Source organism: Trichechus manatus, unplaced genomic scaffold, assembly GCF_000243295.1.
Source record: "Trichechus manatus latirostris isolate Lorelei unplaced genomic scaffold, TriManLat1.0 scaffold00035, whole genome shotgun sequence".
NCBI lineage: Eukaryota > Metazoa > Chordata > Mammalia > Sirenia > Trichechidae > Trichechus > Trichechus manatus.
In genome coordinates, this window is record NW_004443971.1 from 15,387,599 (window position 1) to 15,405,643 (window position 18,045).

Consider the following 18,045-nt stretch of genomic DNA (forward strand, 5'->3'; position numbering starts at 1 on the left):
TGCCTTTGCCTCCTTCTTCCGGAACCATCCCCCACCCCTCTGTCCCAGCCTGATAAGATAATAGGCCCTGCCCAAATCATGGTCACACTTTCCTCATCTTCTCCATCTCAGGCTCGAGTCTCTTGGTCCCCTTTGGGTCCTTTCCCTTCCACTGGGACTGGGATCCCCTAAATGCTGGTTCCATGGGGCATGGAGGAGCAGTGTGTAGGCTCAGGCTAGCATTGCCCAGGGCCCAGCTGCCCTCCCACCCTTGTGCAGGAGAAAGATCATGGAATTAAGAAGCCAGGGGAAAAACTCTTTTGCAAACATTAAGGAGGATGATTATAAGGACTATGTCCAATGTGTGAATACATTATAATGTTAAACTTATAAGCACTATATATAGAATTGGAGTCCCTGAGTGGCACAAATGGTTAAGCGCTTGACCACTAACCAAAAGGTTGGGGGTTCAAACCTACCCAGAAGTACCTCGAAAGACAGGCCTGGGGATCTGCTTCTGAAAGGTCACAGCCTTGAAAACTCTATGGAGCAGTTGTCCTCTGCACGCGTAGGGTTGCCATGAGTTAGAACCGACTCTATGACAACTAACAACGTATATGGAATTATCTCCAAGTAATATTGTTAAATGGAAAAAAGCAAGGTACAAAACAGTATCAGTAGGCGACAATTTTTATAAAAAATGAAGTGTCATGGTAAAGGAAAAAAAAAAAAAGAAGGCAGAGAGGACCCAGATTCTATGATTTAACCTCCCAGAGCCTCAGTTTGCACACCTGCAAAGTGGAGGTGGTTATAAACATTATAAGCACGAGAAAGCCCCCTGCCATACATGCTGCATGCCACATAAACACAGCAACCGTTCCCTCCCCGGCGCAGCTCTACAACGAGGAGATCCTTGACCTGTTTGATAACACCCGCGACCCTGATGCCCGCCACCGCAGGTCCAACATCAAGATCCATGAGGATGCCAATGGCGGCATCTACACCACAGGAGTCACTTCCCGCCTCATCAACTCCCAGGAGGAGGTGAGCATCCCAGGCAGGGTAGGTGTGGGGCATCCCTAGAAAGGCAGGGCCAGCACCACGCGTACATCTACAGAGTCCTCACTCTTCCTGCCTCCCCAGCTGATCCAGTGCCTGAAGCAGGGGGCGCTGTCGCGCACCACAGCCAGCACCCAGATGAATGTGCAGAGCTCCCGTTCCCACGCCATCTTCACCATCCACCTGTGCCAGATGCGCGTGTGTGCCCAGCCCAACCTGGTGAGCAGCCCACAGGGCCCGGAGCGGGCATGTTGCAGGGGTGTCCCAGGGAGGGCAAGATGAGGGGTCGCTTGGTCTGCCACTGGTGAGCTTTTCTTTTTATTTTGTCTTGAGCCTCAGTTTCCTCTTGTATACAAAGGGTAATGATACTTCTCTTGTTATGAGAATCTGCATGTGAAAGTGCTGTGTAAACTGCCAAACGCTCTGCAGCCCTGCCCTGACTCCCCACCCTAAGTCTCCCAGGACAGCAGTACTGCGGGTGGGGGGCTGTGAGCAGAGGAGCAACAAGATCGGGCAAGGGCTGGGGAGTCAGCGGCTGACTTCTGCTGCAGGTGAATGAGACAGTTGCTGGGCTTCCTGAGGGCACGGCTCCTGCCAGTGAGTATGAGACCCTCACCGCTAAGTTTCACTTTGTGGACCTGGCTGGCTCTGAGCGGTTGAAGCGGACAGGGGCCACCGGCGAGCGGGCCAAGGAAGGCATCTCCATCAACTGTGGCCTGGTAGGGACTCGGTGGTCACCAGCCCCAGCAGCCGGTACAGCTCAGTCTCAGACCCTCCAAGGCCCTGTGACCCACAGCTGCCCGTTCCTCCCTGGGCCTCTTGCCAGCTGCTATTCAGGGCACCCACACGTCACTACCATTGGACCTTTGACCCTTCATCCTCAGTCCTCACCCCTGCCCCCATCTTTCTGACTTCATCAAGCTTATCACATCTTCCCATAAACCCTCCCAGGGAGCCTGAGGGCTGCTGAGGTCAGTGAGTCAGGTACAGACTGCTAGGGGAAGGCCTTGTCCCTGCCCACTGCCCTCCGCCTACCCCCCACCCCCCACCCTGTGCCTTTTGAGTGCCTGAGTCTGTCTCCACAGCTGGCCCTGGGCAACGTGATCAGCGCCTTGGGGGACCAGAGCAAGAAGGTGGTGCACGTGCCCTACAGGGACTCCAAGCTCACTCGGCTCCTCCAGGACTCCCTGGGGGGCAACAGGTACCTGACCACTGCCTGCAGTGAAGGGCTGGGAGGTACGAGATTCCAGGCACCCTGGTGTGAAGGTTTGGAGACTTTCCCCCTCCAGGCTGCCGTCTTGGGAGGTGGGAAACTTGAGGTGCTCCACGACCTTTCTCCAGTTGCAGTCAGACCCAGTTTCCTCACCTGCACAGCAGACAGAGATAATGCTAAAGGAGGTGGTACAGCCCACGTGAGGTCTTAGATGGGAAACGCTAGAAAAATGCAGGGCTGTGGTGCCTTCCCATCCCTGAGCAGAGGGCTCTGGCGATTCTGCATTGCAGCCTCCCAACCTTGTTAGTCACAGTCACTGTAGGAATATACTCACTATATAGAGAATAGAACCCTTGGCCGTGTGCTCCAGATCCCCATGTCCCAGGTTCTCCCATTGTGAATGCCCAGTTCCTTGGCAGTGTGGGGTGGATGGGAGCCAGAGCTCTGCCCTGAGGCAATACTTCTGGGGGCTGACTGTGTGCACTCTCCCCTCCTCCTTGGCCTCACCCCCAGCCAGACCATCATGATCGCCTGCGTGAGCCCCTCAGACCGAGACTTCATGGAGACCCTCAATACGCTCAAATATGCCAATCGTGCCCGCAACATCAAGAACAAGGTGGTGGTGAACCAGGACAAGACCAGCCAGCAGATCAGCGCACTGCGGGCTGAGATCGCGCGCCTGCAGATGGAACTGATGGAGTACAAAGCGGTGAGCCGATCTCGGGCACTGGGGGCTGTGCCACGGGCGGGGCACTGCCCAGCTCTCCTGAGTCCAGCCAGGGCGCTGCTACACACACTCTGCCTGCAGGTTCACGCTTAGTTCTCCAGTATCCTTCCCACCGCTCCATCACCTGCCCATCCATTCCTTGCATGCCCACTGAGCACTGCTGTGTGCCAGCTGTGCGCTGAGTATTAGAGGGGGCTCACCCAGGTGAATCTGGTACAGTCTGAGCCCTCAGGGTTTTGAAACGCTGCATCAGAGCAAGAAGAGTAACTAGGCTTTTGTTGCATAGATATTATCCACACGACAGACACAGTGCTGGGTGTTTCCATGTCTGCTGGAACAGATGAGACTCCTAGACTGTGACACAGAGCAGCTGGCAGTGGGGGGACCACATGAGTAGCAGCCTAGTGTGCTACAGTGACAGAGGAGCAAATTGGCCCTGCTCACCCAGGTAGTCAGGGGAGGCCTCATGGAGAAGGGGGCCTTTTATCTGGATTTTGATAGGATGTGGGGCAGGCATTGTAGATTGAGAACATAGCCTGCCCAAAGGAACAGAGATGGGAAAGATGGGTGCTTTTGGGGAAGTGTCCAATTCTGTGTGACTAGGGCAGAAGTCACCGAATGGTGGCCCATCGCCTGAATCTGGCACACAAATAGATTTGGTTTGACTTACACTGTTTTGAAGCAATGCAAATTAGTTGTTGACCGTTCTGAAAATCAGGGAATTGCACAATTTTTCTTGAAAAATTAGAAGACTTAACAACACAACATTTGGTGCTTAATTGGCCCCTTTAGACTGAGCCTGTGTTTCAGTTAGCTCCAGTCTCCACTGCTCCCTATCGTAGTACACCCAGACTGATTCACTCATTTATGCCCACTGCCTGGCCCCAGAAGGCTTTGACCCCTGGGCAAGCATTTATGGAGATATGAGGGTGAGCCATGGAAAGGCAGGTCAAGGTGAGACTGTGGGGGGCCTCAGATGGCTGGTTGCAGAATTTGGACTAGTCTGTTGTCCGTGAGGAGCCATGTAAGGTTTTTGAGCACTGGGAGACAGGAGCTGTGTTTTAGGGAAACTGAGGCAGGAAGAGACTGGCAGCATTGCCATCGGGCCAGGGCAGTGGCAGAGGAAGAAGCGTTGTTGCTCCATTTCCCTCCCTGTGGCTCTGGAGCCTGACTGCTCCCCGCACGCCCCTCCCACAGGGCAAGCGGGTAATTGGGGAGGATGGTGCCGAGGGCTACAGCGACCTGTTCCGGGAGAACGCCATGCTGCAGAAGGAGAACGGGGCACTGCGGCTGCGGGTGAAGGCCATGCAGGAGGCCATCGATGCCATCAACAACCGTGTCACCCACCTCATGAGCCAGGAGGCCAACCTGCTCCTGGCCAAGGCTGGTGAGTTGGGGTGTGCCAGGCTGGGCCCCTCTCCCCACACCCACCCCAGGATATCAGGCAGGCTAGCCCAGCCAATCAATTTCATAATCAGTTCATTGACGCCTGGTTTTTCAATTGACTTTTAAAACATTTTTGTATGACATAAGTTAGTATAAACGTGCAAATGATACATCAATATATAAAGTGACAAGTTAAAACTCCTTCTCACTAAGCTCTCCACCTCACGTCCTCTCCACTTCTCAGGAGGAACCTCCATGAGCAGCTCGGAACACACTTTCCACACTTTTCTCAGTAGAGTTGCTCCAAATATGAATATATGTGGTGTCCCTGGGTGGTGCAAGTGGTAAAGCGTGTGGCTACTAACCGGAAGGTTGGCAGTTAGAACACACCCAGAAGCACCTCGGAAGAAAGATCTGGAGGTCTGCTTCCAAAAGGTCACAGGCCATGAAAACCCTTTGGGGCACAGTTATACTCTGAAACACATGGGGTTCCGAGGAGTCGGAATCAACTCAATGGCAACTTTTTTTTTTAATGAGTATGTGTTATGTGTATTCATATTTGCATATATGTATATATTCACACAGAGCCCTGGTGGCACAGTGGTTAAGAGCTCAGCTGCTAACCAAAAGGTCAGCAATTCAAATCCACCAGCCGCTCCTTGGAAACCCTATGAAGCAGTTGTACACTGTCCTATAGGGTCGCTATGAATCGGAATTGATGGCAACGGGTTTGGTTTTGGTTATATATTCAAATATATACATCTTTACATATATGTATATGTACATATATACACTGTTTTTTCTTTGTGTATGAGGTCATATGTATTGTCCTATGACTTGCATTTTTCATGTAACATTATACTCTCCATATCAAAACATATAAACCTACGTAATTCTTTCAAACAACTGCATAATGTTCCATATGTGATGATGATAAATTATTTATTATAACCATGTTCTACTGATGTACATTTAGGTTGTTTCCAATTTCTTGCTATTACCAGCAGTGCTTGTATATATAGCTGTGCATAGACACAAGCAAGTATTTCTTCGGCATAGATTCCTTTTTGGAAAAGGCCCATCCATGTGTGCCAGCCTTTTGAAGGCACAGATACAAGGCCGTCTCAGAGCTGGAGGTCCTTGCTGTTATTTATCTGGTTTGTGGCACCTTCATCTGGTCTTCCCCCTCCAGGTGATGGCAACGAGGCCATCGGAGCTCTGATCCAGAACTACATCCGGGAGATTGAGGAGCTGCGGTGAGTGAGCCCCAGCAAGCTTGGGTAGACCAGGGGCCTTGGCCAGGGCCAGGGGTGATGCCAGCTTACCTGGTGCCCCCACTCATCTTCCCACGCAGGACAAAGCTCCTGGAGAGTGAGGCCATGAATGAGTCCCTCCGGCGCAACCTCTCCCGGGTCTCTGCTCGCAGTCCCTACTCCCTGGGCTCATCGCCAGCTGCCCCCAGCTTCGGGGGCAGCCCAGCCAGCTCCATGGAGGATGCCACCGAGGTGATCCGCAAGGCCAAGCAGGACCTGGAGCGGCTAAAGAAGAAAGAGAGCAGGCAGCGGAGAAAGAGGTGAGCGGGGTGCGGACGCTTCACAGGAGAGCCCCCCAAGGGGACTGCTGCCCACTTGTGTTCAGGGTGGCCCCCCAAAGGCCCATCCCCAGCGGCTCGCCCTAGTATTGCTTGGAAATTCACTGAGCAGGTTTGCTTAGTCTTTTGGACAGAGGCCACCCCACCCTCTCCAGTACTTTGCTTTCCCCCAAGGAGAGGAAGGATAGGCACTAAGCGGGGTTAATTCTGGGCTGGAGGCTGAAAGAGCAGCTAGATTTCCTACAGAGCAGGGGCCCAGCCCTATCTCCATCCCCTCTGGCCAGGAATCTCCCTTTTCCCACCCCTGCTGCTCCCCTGCCTGCATTCTCAAGGCAGGGTAGGCCTCCTAACCTGTCCTACCCTTCCCTCCACCGGCAGCCCAGAGAAGGATGCCTTCAAAAAGAGGGCAAAACTCCAACAGGAAAACAGCGAGGAGACTGATGAGAATGAGGCTGAGGAGGTGAGGGGCCTGTCCCACCCATTCCACACCACATACTCACCCCAAGTCCCTGCTGGGGTTGGGGGCCCAACGACTTACTTGTGCCGGGTGGGGAGGGAGTTCAGGTCTGCATGAGTTGACCCTTGAGCTTCCAGATAGCTCTGACTGGTTGCCATGCAATCCCTTCCTCAGTCCCCACCTCATCCCAAAGGAATGAAGCAGGCAGGGAGGCTCACCCAGGAGGTGAGGAGGTGCTCCTTTTCCAGGAGGGAGCATGGCAGGGGGGCTACTGCCTGCCCCCCACCTCCTCCTTACACACCTGAGGTGTTGTGTCAGGTCACACCTCTGCTTCTGGGTTCCCCTCCCCTGAGGCTGCACCCAGCCTGTGTGAGGAGGGGCCGCCAGCCCTCCCATAACTGTGCTTGGTGCCCAGGAGGAGGAAGAGCGGGATGAAAGTGGCTGTGAGGAGGAGGAAGGACGAGAGGATGAAGATGAGGACTCGGGCAGTGAGGAGAGCCTGGTGGACTCGGACTCGGACCCTGAGGAGAAGGGTGTGTGGGGCCGGGGCTGGGGGCCGGGGGAAGATGGGACATCAGGTGGCCAGTGCCCAGGGTGGGGCTGCTGGGCAGTGCTGGACCAGAGCAAGTTCTCAGGGCAGGACCAGCTGGCTGGTTGGAACGCCTGAGCCTGGGGCCGGACTCCCTGGGGTGGGATCAGGTCCCGCTTGAGTTCTCAAACATAGTGGTCGTTCAGGGTCCAGAACTCCCAGACATAATAACAACAAAATAACAACAAAATAATAACAAAAACAACCACACGGATAAGAACGGCGCAGGTCTTACCGAGCACTCGTTATAAGCCAGGCATGGTGCTAAGCTTAACCCTATATGTGGATCGCTGCCTTCAGCCGTGCAACCCTGTGCAGTGGGTATTAGAAGCTTTCTCTGTATTCCCACTGAAGAACAAGCTTAGAGAGGTTTAGTAACGTTCCCCAATTTGTTAGATGCAGAGCTGAGGTGTGAAGCCTAGGTCTGGCTGGTGCCGAAGCCCATTTCTCCAAATGGGAACACCTGCTACTTCAGCTCTGCCCGCTGTCATCTATGGCCCACAGCCTGCAAGGGCTTATGGTCCTCTCACCCTCCCCCACCCATACTGGGTCCCATGTCATCTGTGACAGGTGGACCTTGGCCTCTGGGGCGCTACGGGATGTGTAGACCCCTACCCGACCCCAAGGCCCAGCCTTGCATTTCTGGGGCACAGCAGGGGCAGGAGGGACATGTAGACCTCCACCCAGCCCCAAGACCCAGCTTTGCATTTCTGGGCCACAGCAGGGACAAGACGGATGTGTAGGCCTCCACCCAGCCCCAAGGCCCAGCTTTGCATTTCTTGGGTACAGCAGGGACAGGAGGGACGTGTAGACCCCTACCCAGCCACAGGGCCCAGCCTGGCATTTCTGGGCTGCTCATCACATGTGCTGCTCCATCTGGCAGCACTCTGCCCACCTTGGGATTTTTCCTCCCATCCAGAGCTGTTGCTAATTGGTCCTGGCTGACCAATGAAGACCCCCAGCCCCCCAGGACTGGCAAATATGCTACCTCCTCACCCTTTGCTCCCCGGCACTGGGCTGAGCCTGTCCCTGCCTCCACAGAGGTGAACTTCCAGGCGGACCTGGCTGATCTGACATGCGAGATCGAGATCAAGCAGAAGCTGATCGATGAGCTGGAGAATAGCCAGCGGAGGCTGCAGACACTGAAGCACCAGTACGAGGAGAAACTGATCCTGCTGCAGAACAAGATCCGCGACACGCAGCTGGAGCGTGACCGCGTGCTGCAGAACCTCAGTGAGGCCGCCCTCCCTGCCCCGCCCTGCTTGCTCCCTGAGCCCCTACCCCCATCAGAAGCACCACCCAGCAGTTAGCATCTTTGGGATTTACCTGGTTTTCTGAGCAAGGGACTTCTAATGTTTAACCCTAGTTCCTACATTGCATTTTAAATTCATATTTTTTATACTATCGTCTTACATAGTAGAATCCTTTATACACCTAGGACGTGAACATGACATCCCTTGGGCTTCCTCCTGCCTTCTGTTCCTTGGATCTTTTCCTTTGGATTTGTTTACAAACCTACTTCTCACATCCTATCTACCTTACCCTGCTCTTCTGCTCATTCATGTATTCATTCATTCATACAACATTTACTGAATACATCTTATAGACCAGACATTATTCTAGGTGCTAGAGATATTGAAGTGAACAAAATCCCTGCTTTCATGGAGTTTGCATTCTAGTGGGAAGAGACAAACAAAATAATTAACCAGAGTAAATAGCGTATCAGATGATGGTAAGTATTATGGGAAAGAAGACAGCAGGGGAGGGGAGAAGGGAGGGCAGGGCATGGGTTGGAGTTTTGAAAAGGATGGGCAGGGCAGGCTTCACTGAGAAGGTGTCATTTGAGCAAAGACTTGAAGGAAGTGAGAGAGTGCTGGAGCAGAGCCAGCAAAGGGAAGAGCATTCCAGGAAAGGGAATAGAAGATGTCAAGGCCCTGAGGCGAGAACATGCCCAGCATGTTGGAGGAATGACGAGGGGGCTGGAAGGGCTGGGATCCAGTGAGAGTGGGGACAGTCAGTGAAAGTGGGGACAGTACCAAGAGATGAGGTCAGAGAAGAAATGGGGGACCAGGTGACGTCAGTCATTGTAAGGATGTTGTCATATACTCTGAGGGAGATGTGAAAGAGTGGAGTTGTTAGGGAGGAACATGATCTGAATTTTAAAAGGATACCTTTGGCTGCTGTTCCAAACAAAAGTGAAGGCTGGAGAGAAGTTGGGAAACTGTTCTAAAGATCCCAGGGAGAGATTGCTTGGACAGGAGGTGGTGAGAAGTGGTCAATTACTGGATATATGTTGAAAGTAGAGTCAAAAGGCTTTGTTGATTGGTTAGATGAGGGGTGTGAGGGATAGAGAAGCCGCGGATGTCTCCAAGGTTCAAGCTTCTGGAAAGATGGTGATGACATTTACTGAGACAGGGAAGACTGCAGAAAGTGAGGGGTGGAGATTGGGGGTTCAGTTTTGTACCCATTAAGTTTGAGATCCAAGAGATAGACATCTAGGGGGAGATGTCTGGTAGGCAGTTCAGGGGAGAGTTCCGGAGTGGAGAATGAGCTCATTCCTTTTGTCCTGACCCACATCATTCTGTCTTTACCCTGCTAACTCTTCCCTTTCCATGGTCCCCAGCTCGCTTCTCCAACACTGACTCCTGGGTCAGAGCCGAGTCAGCATGAGTGGCCTACAGGACCCTGGTAACCAGGGGCTCTAAGATCCCAAGTCCAACAGAATGTTAGATCAGGAAGGGGCCTTGGGGATCATCTAGGCAGACCTTGTTTAAACGAAGAAACTGAGACTCAGAGAGGGATGTGACTTGCCCGAGGTGACGCAGTGAAACTAGGTCCAGGCCCCCTGACTCCCAGCCTGAACCAGGGCTGATGGGAGTGCTTGGGGGCATAGCACAGACAACCCCTCTTGCTGTCCTCAGGCACCATGGAGTGCTACACAGAGGAGAAGGCCAACAAGATCAAGGCGGATTATGAGAAGAGGCTGCGGGAGATGAACCGTGACCTGCAGAAGCTGCAGGCCGCGCAGAAGGAGCACGCGCGGCTGCTCAAGAACCAGTCGCGCTACGAGAGGGAGCTGAAAAAGCTGCAGGCCGAGGTGGCCGAGATGAAGAAGGCTAAGGTAGGGTCCGCGGGGGTGAGGGGCAGTGCCTCAGGATGGCCGTGCTTTGTCTTCTTAGAACCCACTTGGCATGTTAAAAATGATCAGTGCTGCCAAGCGTCTTGGACAGTGTTCTGTTAGCCATGTGCATTGTCCAGGGAGAAGCAACCTTCCTCCAGTATCTGGGCCAGTGTGCAGAATGGTGGGGTACCCAGTGGGGAATGATCCAGGCAGTTGAAGATCCTGGGGGACCCTGCTCAACACTGCCCCCTGTGGTGGGAAGCTCCAGCACAATTACCTCTAGTCTGCAACTTTGCTTGTTGTTAGCGGCTGTCCAGACAGCCCCAACTCATGGCTACCCCATGCACAATAGGACCATTGTGATCCACAGAGTTTTTATTGGCTGATTTTCAGAAGTAGATTGCCAGGCTTTTCTCCCTAGTCTGTTTTAGTCTGGAAGCTCCCCTGAAACCTGTTGAGCATCATGGCAACATACAACACACTAGCCTCCACAGACAGACGGTGCGTTGGTTGGGAATCAAACCTGGATCTTCCTCATGTAAGGCAAGAATTCTGCCACTGAACCACCACTGTTCCTCTGACTTTGCCGAGAATAATAATAATAACCATTGTTTGAACTGAGGCCAAGCTCTAGGCTAGCCTAAATGCATGCATGTACTACACACATGATCACATTCAATCCTTATGTTCTAAGGATTTTCCTCATTTTATGCATGAGAAAGTGAAGCTCAGAGAAGTCCATTCCAGAGGTAGAGCTGGGATTTGAACTCAGCTCTCTGTCTCCCAAGCCTGTATGTTCTATGTGGCACAGTGCCTCCCTTTTCTACTTTGCCTTCAATAAGAGTATTCTATTCTCTGGGACCTGGGGTCTTGGAAGTGTTGTAGTTCCTGCCTGGGACTCTGCAGGTTCATTCTCCCTTCATGTCCTGCCTCCCCTCCTGGCCTTCCTGGTCCTGCATTCCTGCCCTGACCTCAGCCCCTTGTGCTGTCCACAGCCCTGGGCCAGTTTGGACTCCCTAGCACAGCCCAGTGCTGGTGGCCACTCAGCAAGCTGTGGTGGGCTGGCCTTGGAAATAGGGACACCTGAAGGGGAGCCACCTAGTGCTTGGGGCTGAAGGGACAGTGGCATGGACTCCAGGAGCCATCAGTAACTGAGTCTCCAGTGCTGACTCAGCTGGTGTTGACCAGCGTGAAAAGAGAAGAGGCAATGCCGTGATGGCCATTGAAGGTTCTGAGAGGAGGCAGAAGCCTCAGCTATCATTTAGGCCCAGCTGCCTCACCTGGGGAGGCTCTGTCCCCAAGCCTGGGCCTGGCCCACAGGTCCGGGGGCTCCATCAGCCTGACAGGGTGGGGAAATGCCCTGCCTTGCTGGGCTCAGATCGGCTTGGCCTGGGCTGGCTCCAAAGAGCCCATTTTCTCCTTCCACTTTAGTACCTCCACCCTATGAGGTGTTGATTCAGAGGGCTGCCAAGATGAAGTTGAATGGACTTGAAACTCACGTACCCACAGCTCACCCGGGGCCCCAAGCGCCCCCTGGTGGTGCAGAGGGGAGGGACCAGTGGGCCTTCACTCTCCTCTCCCTTGGTCCAAGCAGCTCACCCATCTGTGGGCTCTGCAGCTGCTCCTGGAGCAGTTCTGAGTGGTGTTGGCTGTGCCCACACTCTCTCCATGGAGGTTCCCTGAAGATGCCTCTGCAGGGTGACCCAGCCTGTCCTGGCTAGCCCACATCTCAGCTGGGTGACCCTGCAGAGCCTCATGGCACTGCATCCCACATGACTCTGAAGCCCGGAAAAATGATACAATGCCAGGATATATTTGAAGGACAGGAAGATTCATGTGTGTACCTCTGCTTCATCTTCAGGATTGCCTGGGTCCCTTCCACTATGGGCCCAACTCTGCCCCCATGGCTGTGTACTTGAGACCACAGGGCTAGAGGTTGACAAGAATACCCCTGTGCTGTCCCAGAGGGGACAGCAGTAAGGATTCTACCCAGACGCTGTGAGCCTCGCGACCGCGAATCCTCCCGCTGCTGTTCAGCTGCAGGGCCCCAGCAACTCACAGGATTGGGGGACACTGCCGTATACTTCCAAGCTGCTGAGCAATGCTGGTCTCACGAATTCTGGCCCATTTCAGCACTGTCACATGCCTAGAATGCACCACCCGTTCTGAAACCATTATGTCTGTAATGACTTCTATGGAGCTCAACCGCACATCAGGATCCTTGGAGCTCATCCCCCATGGAACTCATCTCCCATGGAGCTTGGCCTCCAAAGAGCTTGGCCCCCTGGGAGCTTGGCCGCCATGGAACTCGGCCTCCACAGAGCTCGGCCTCTACAGAGCTCAGCCTCCACAGAGCTTGGCCCCCTGGCAGCTCGGCCCCCATGGGGCTTGGCCTCCACAGAGCTCAGCCTCCTCAGAGCTTGGCCTCCACAGAGCTTGGCCTCTACAGAGCTTGGCCCCCACAGAGTTCAGCCTCCACAGAACTCAGCTTCCTCAGAACTTGGACTCCACAGAGCTTGGCCCCCTCAGAGCTTGGCCCCTACAGAGTTCAGCCTCCATAGAACTCCACTTCCTCAGAGATTGGACTCCATTGAGCTTGGCCTCCTCAGAGCTCAGCCTCCTCAGAGTTCGGCCTCCATAGGGTTTGACCTCCACAGACTTTGGCCGCCTTGGAGCTCAACCAGCAAGTGCGAAGTAGGGTGGTTGGGCCTTAGATCAGGAAAACATAGTTTCTCCTTGGGAAGCCTCAGACCCCTGAATACGGAAGATACCTGGCATCTCGGCTTTACAGGCACCTCATGGTGTCCTAGGGTTCTCCACTTTCAACCAAGCCCATGAAGGCTTTGACTTAGTCTTTTCAGTGACTGTCCTTTGGGGAACACTCATTTCAGACCCCAAAGACCCAGTAGTGAGCCTTCCTCTTCTCTCTAGATTCACCCCCACAGAGTCCGCCCTATGAGGGAGAAGCCCACCCACCAGCCACCGGCCCCTCAGGGCCTTCCCCCATCCCATGCCATTGCCTTTCTTGGCTCTTCTCAGAGCAAGGCCATTCCTGTCCTCAGTGGCAGAAGGAGGATTGCCCCATGTAATTCTCATGGCCCTGCCACTTGAAAGGTGTCTGATGCCCTGGGTACCTCGAACTCCCATGCTTTGGGCACCAGGAAGGGGGCCCAGGGACAGAGCCAGCCTCCTGAGCATGCCGGGCCATCTCTGGCCACACTCATGGTGTTCTCTGTACCTTTACCCAGACCTCTGGGGGCTCCAGGGTTCTAGGCTGTCTTTCTGCTTGATCCCCAGCTTTGCTCTGAACTGCCCTGGTGCCATCCCTGGGGCTGCAGGAAGAGCTGGATTTGGGGGCAAAATGACATGAGCTCAGATTCTAGCCATCCAGTACTAGTTGTGTGACTGTGGATAAGTCATTTTCCCTCTCTGGGGCTCATTTCCTCATTTATAAAACGGGAATGATAATGCCTGTCACGATCGTCACAAGGACAGTGCCTGGCACATAGTGTGTTCTGTCGATAATGGTGGCTTTTATTCTTGTCATGATGCTCTTGGCACCGCCCACCACTTCCATCCTGTACGCAGCTCAGGCTGTCAGTGGAAGAGAGGCAAGTGTTCTTAGGAAGACCAGACCCAAGACAGTGGCTTTGGGCGAGGACTGCCAGGGCTGTGACCTTGGGAGCAGTGGGGACCAGGGTTGGGCTTTGCAGAGTGGGTTCATCTTTAGTGGCCTCTCCCTTCAGCAGGTGGCCAGGTGATGAGGCTGCTTCAATTCCTGTGGAGGATGGAGGGCAGACCCCCAGCTTCAGTCCCCTGAGTCCCGAGTCAGTGCTGCCTGGCAGGCTCCCACCCCTGCCTGACACCCTCAGAGCCAGCCATTCCCCTGAGGTGGTAGCCACCCACTGCCTAGCCCTGCCTCACCGCCCTCTGCCATCCCAGGTGGCCCTGATGAAGCAGATGCGCGAGGAGCAGCAGCGGCGGCGGCTGGTGGAGACCAAGAGGAACAGGGAGATCGCACAGCTCAAGAAGGAGCAGCGGCGGCAGGAGGTGAGGGTGGCCCTGGAGGATCCCAGGAGCTCTCAGCACTATCCCCCCTCCCCATGTGCCTGCTGCCCCTCCTGGCCACGTGGGCTCCAGCCCTGCTGTCCTAGGTGGTAGTGGTCATGCCTGGCACAGCTTGTCAGAGAAGGGCATGAGCCCCGGGGAGAGGGAGAAGCTTGCCCAAGGCCACCAGCAAGGCAGAGCCAGAAACATGCAACTTCAGGCCCCGCAGGGAAGCCCCATGGGGCTGAGCACTCTAGGGTCGCTCACTCATGGATGGGGAGCACAGGCCGTGGGATTGTTGTTGCAGCAGAAGGCGCCTGCGCTGACCTTGGGAGTGGGTGCCTAATTCTGGCTCTCACTTATCCACGAGTTTTGGCTGCTTGGGAATTGCTCTGAAACCCAGGTTTTCACCTGCAGAGCTGGCCAGACCTTCTTCTTTCTAACAAAGCAGAAAGGGCTTAGGCACCTAAGCATGAACCCACACCCCTCTTCTCTCACCCACAGTTTCAGATCCGGGCTCTGGAGTCCCAGAAGCGGCAACAGGAAATAGTCCTGAGGAGGAAGACCCAGGAGGTGAGCTTGGCGGCGGGCCGGATACAGGGCAGGCCGACCTGCTGCACTCACATTGCCCCCTTCTCCTCCGATGCCTCCAACTTCCGGTCGGGGGAGAAGGAGGCCCTTCCCAGTCTGCCAGAGCCAGAAGGGAAGGGGACAAGTCCTCAAGTTCTCCCTGTAACCCTGGCTCCCCCTTCTTTCACTCAGCAAAACCATCGCTGTCTATGTCAGGCCTTGTCAGCAGGGCCTTTCTCAATCAAGGGAGCTGAGGCCAGAGGCCAGGCTACAGTCTCCTTTCCCAAATGGCCTGAGCTGTTAACGAAAAGAAACGAAAAAGATGAAAGTCTTTTTCATGTTCATTTCACGTCACGCAGGCTTCCTTGTCCCTTCTGTAGCCCCAGGCCCAGGCCAGCACAGAGCAGCCTCTGTAATCTGACACCCCTCTAGCGACCACCCCCTCAGCCTGGGCCTTTCCTGGGAGCTCCAAGGTACCATCCTCACCTGGTCCCTCTTTTCTTGGCCCCCAGGTTTCTGCACTAAGGCGTCTGGCCAAGCCCATGTCTGAGCGAGTGGCGGGGCGTGCAGGACTGAAACCACCAATGCTGGACTCGGGGGTGGAGGTGTCGGCCAGCACCACCTCATCAGAGGCCGAGTCGGGGGCCCGCTCCGTCTCCAGCATCGTGCGCCAGTGGAACCGCAAGATCAACCACTTCTTGGGGGACCACCCCGCATCCACTGTAAATGGCACCCGCCCTGCCAGGTGAGGAGGACTGGCGGGTACCCTGGCCTGTGTGGGATAGGCAGAGGGGGTAGGGATGTGGGGGCTGGGCAAGGTGAGGGAAAAGGAAGCTCTGTGAGGGTCCCAGTGGCTGTCAGCAGGGGCTCTGAGCAGGGGACAGCAGGGAGCTACAGAGGCTGAGTGGTCCTGCCCAATCCCCTGTGCCTCGTCTCCCCAGGAAGAAGTTCCAGAAGAAGGGGGCCAGCCAGAGCTTCAGCAAGGCTGCACGTCTCAAGTGGCAGTCCCTGGAACGGCGGATCATAGACATCGTCATGCAGAGGATGACCATTGTCAACCTCGAGGCCGACATGGAGCGGCTCATCAAGGTGGGCCCCGCCTCCCTCCTCTCCCCTCCCCACCGTCCTGTCAGCTCTGACTTTACTGGCTCCTCAGACATCTCCTTGCCCCCTCTGCTTCTGTGTCCTGCTCTGGAATCCAGAGGGGCTCTCACGGCCGGCCTGTGTCTGGGCCACCCGGGGTGGGAGCTGTGGTCAGGGAGCTCTTTGGGCCAGGCAGCTCCCTGAGGCCTCTCCTCCATCCCCTGCCCAGAAAAGGGAGGAGCTCTTCCTCCTGCAGGAGGCCTTGCGGAGGAAGCGGGAACGGCTGCAGGCTGAGAGCCCCGAGGAGGAGAAGGGGCTGCAAGAGCTGGCTGAGGAGATTGACGTGCTGGCAGCCAACATCGACTACATCAATGACAGCATCACCGACTGCCAGGCCACCATTGTGCAGCTGGAGGAGACCAAGGTGCCTGCAGGGCAGGCCTGGCTGGGGCGGAGAGGTGGGTTGGCAGGGGCAGCCCTGAGTGACGGGGTTTGTGCCTCCTGGTCCTAGGAAGAGCTGGACTCGACGGACACATCAGTGGTCATCAGCTCCTGCTCCCTGGCCGAAGCCCGCCTTTTGCTGGACAACTTCCTCAAGGCGTCCATTGACAAGGTGAGCCGGCCGTAGCAGCTTCTGTGTAGGGGCCTCGTGGGCACAGGTGCTCTGTGATCCCCACAGGTTCTCTTGGGGGAGCCCATCTACCCTAGTGGTGGCGCTCACAGACCTGGCTCCTCCTGGCCTGCATCGCTTACAGGCCAGGGCAAGTTGCCTCACCTCCTAGCCTCTGATTCCATGCCCGTAAAGCTGGGATGATGACATACCTAGCTGGGAGCATGTTGCATGGCTGTAACGAGATGATGCATATAAGGGGCGTGGCATGGCGCCTGGCACACAGCAGGGCTCCATAGAGGTGACCCTGTGTCTGTGGCCCAAGGCAACCCCAGCAGGGCAGGGCTTGAGACTGCTGGAGGTGGAGGGTTTATACTAGAACAATCAGGCGTGCCCTGACATTCTTGTGGCCCTCCCTCCCCCTGACAGAGAGCTGCCCAGGGGATGAGCTCTTCCTCCTGGGCCTGTCTCTGTTGGGGCAGACAGCACACAGAACACGTACAGTGTAACTGTGGGAAGAGGGTGGGGAGACCGCTCCGTGACTCCTCACCCTGTCCCCAGTGAGCTCCAGGCTCGGCTCTATTGTGTCTGAGGAGAGTGTGTCCTCAGGTGACCTCCAGGAGCTAAAGGGGCTGGGGGTGCATCCCGGATCAGTGACAGGTACAAGGGCTGGTACCTGGAAGCTAGAAGGGAGCCCCCAAGGCGTCTTGTAGGGAGCAGGTTGTGTGAGAATGTGAGAGCAGTGACAGGGCACCCACAGCTCCAGGCCGGGAAGGGTAAGCCCAGGCCTTGCTTCCTGCCCTCAGGGGCTGCAAGTAGCTCAGAAGGAGGCCCAGATCCGGCTGCTGGAGGGAAGGCTGAAGCAGACAGACATGACGGGCTCCTCCCAGAACCACCAGCTTCTGGACGCCCTGCGCGAGAAGGCTGAGGCGCACCCCGAGCTGCAGGCCCTCATCTACAATGTGCAGCAGGGTACGGGGGTGTGGGCACCATCCTCACAGCCCTGGGGGTCCTCACTCCCCTCAACTCCCCTTGTCTGATCCCAGTGGGTGAGATTCAGGAGGGAGCCATCCCCCTCTCCTTTCCCTCCCAGGCCTCTCACTCTCCTTTCCTCCTGCAGAGAATGGCTACGCCAGCACAGATGAGGAGATCTCCGAATTCTCTGAGGGAAGGTGAGTTTCCCCGTTGGGAATAAGAGGTTGGCTCACAGCATGTACCTGGCGCTGGGGTGAGGGTTGCATGGGGTCCTAGGGCTGAGCCTAGAATCGGGGGCTCTCTGGGGCCCATGAATCAAAGTCCCAGAACACCAAAGCATAGGATATCAGGATTCTAAACTCCCTCTGCTTCGTCCTTAGCTTCTCCCAGTCATTCACCATGAAAGGCTCCACCAGCCATGATGATTTCAAGTTCAAGGTGAGCTATCAGCCCCACGAGAACATGGACAGTAGGGTGGGGCAGGGCCAGCCACCCCCAACTGGTCCCCACCTCACTGTGGCTCTGCCCCCACACCTGGCCCTGACCCAATATTGCCCCCGGCTGGGATAGAGGGGCCCAGAGGGTCTAACCTGGAATTGGGGAGTGCTCAGGTATGTAACCTGTTACTGCCCATCCTG

At 55.4% G+C, this 18,045-nt stretch overlaps 1 protein-coding gene across 1 annotated transcript in view; it reads left to right on the forward strand.

Moving 5' to 3' along the window:
• The window catches only part of KIF21B (kinesin family member 21B), a 50,409-nt gene that overhangs the window by 18,376 nt on the left and 13,988 nt on the right, over positions 1-18,045 (forward strand). The window contains exons 4-24 of the mRNA XM_023730347.1: positions 874-1,023; positions 1,123-1,257; positions 1,590-1,757; positions 2,124-2,239; positions 2,765-2,960; positions 4,176-4,365; positions 5,557-5,620; positions 5,719-5,937; positions 6,334-6,415; positions 6,828-6,945; positions 8,043-8,234; positions 9,923-10,122; positions 14,065-14,172; positions 14,674-14,742; positions 15,252-15,484; positions 15,681-15,828; positions 16,052-16,246; positions 16,334-16,435; positions 17,239-17,404; positions 17,553-17,604; positions 17,788-17,845. Of these exons, the coding sequence (XP_023586115.1) occupies positions 874-1,023; positions 1,123-1,257; positions 1,590-1,757; positions 2,124-2,239; positions 2,765-2,960; positions 4,176-4,365; positions 5,557-5,620; positions 5,719-5,937; positions 6,334-6,415; positions 6,828-6,945; positions 8,043-8,234; positions 9,923-10,122; positions 14,065-14,172; positions 14,674-14,742; positions 15,252-15,484; positions 15,681-15,828; positions 16,052-16,246; positions 16,334-16,435; positions 17,239-17,404; positions 17,553-17,604; positions 17,788-17,845 (2,961 nt within the window). The remainder of the gene's footprint in view (positions 1-873; positions 1,024-1,122; positions 1,258-1,589; positions 1,758-2,123; positions 2,240-2,764; positions 2,961-4,175; positions 4,366-5,556; positions 5,621-5,718; positions 5,938-6,333; positions 6,416-6,827; positions 6,946-8,042; positions 8,235-9,922; positions 10,123-14,064; positions 14,173-14,673; positions 14,743-15,251; positions 15,485-15,680; positions 15,829-16,051; positions 16,247-16,333; positions 16,436-17,238; positions 17,405-17,552; positions 17,605-17,787; positions 17,846-18,045) is intronic.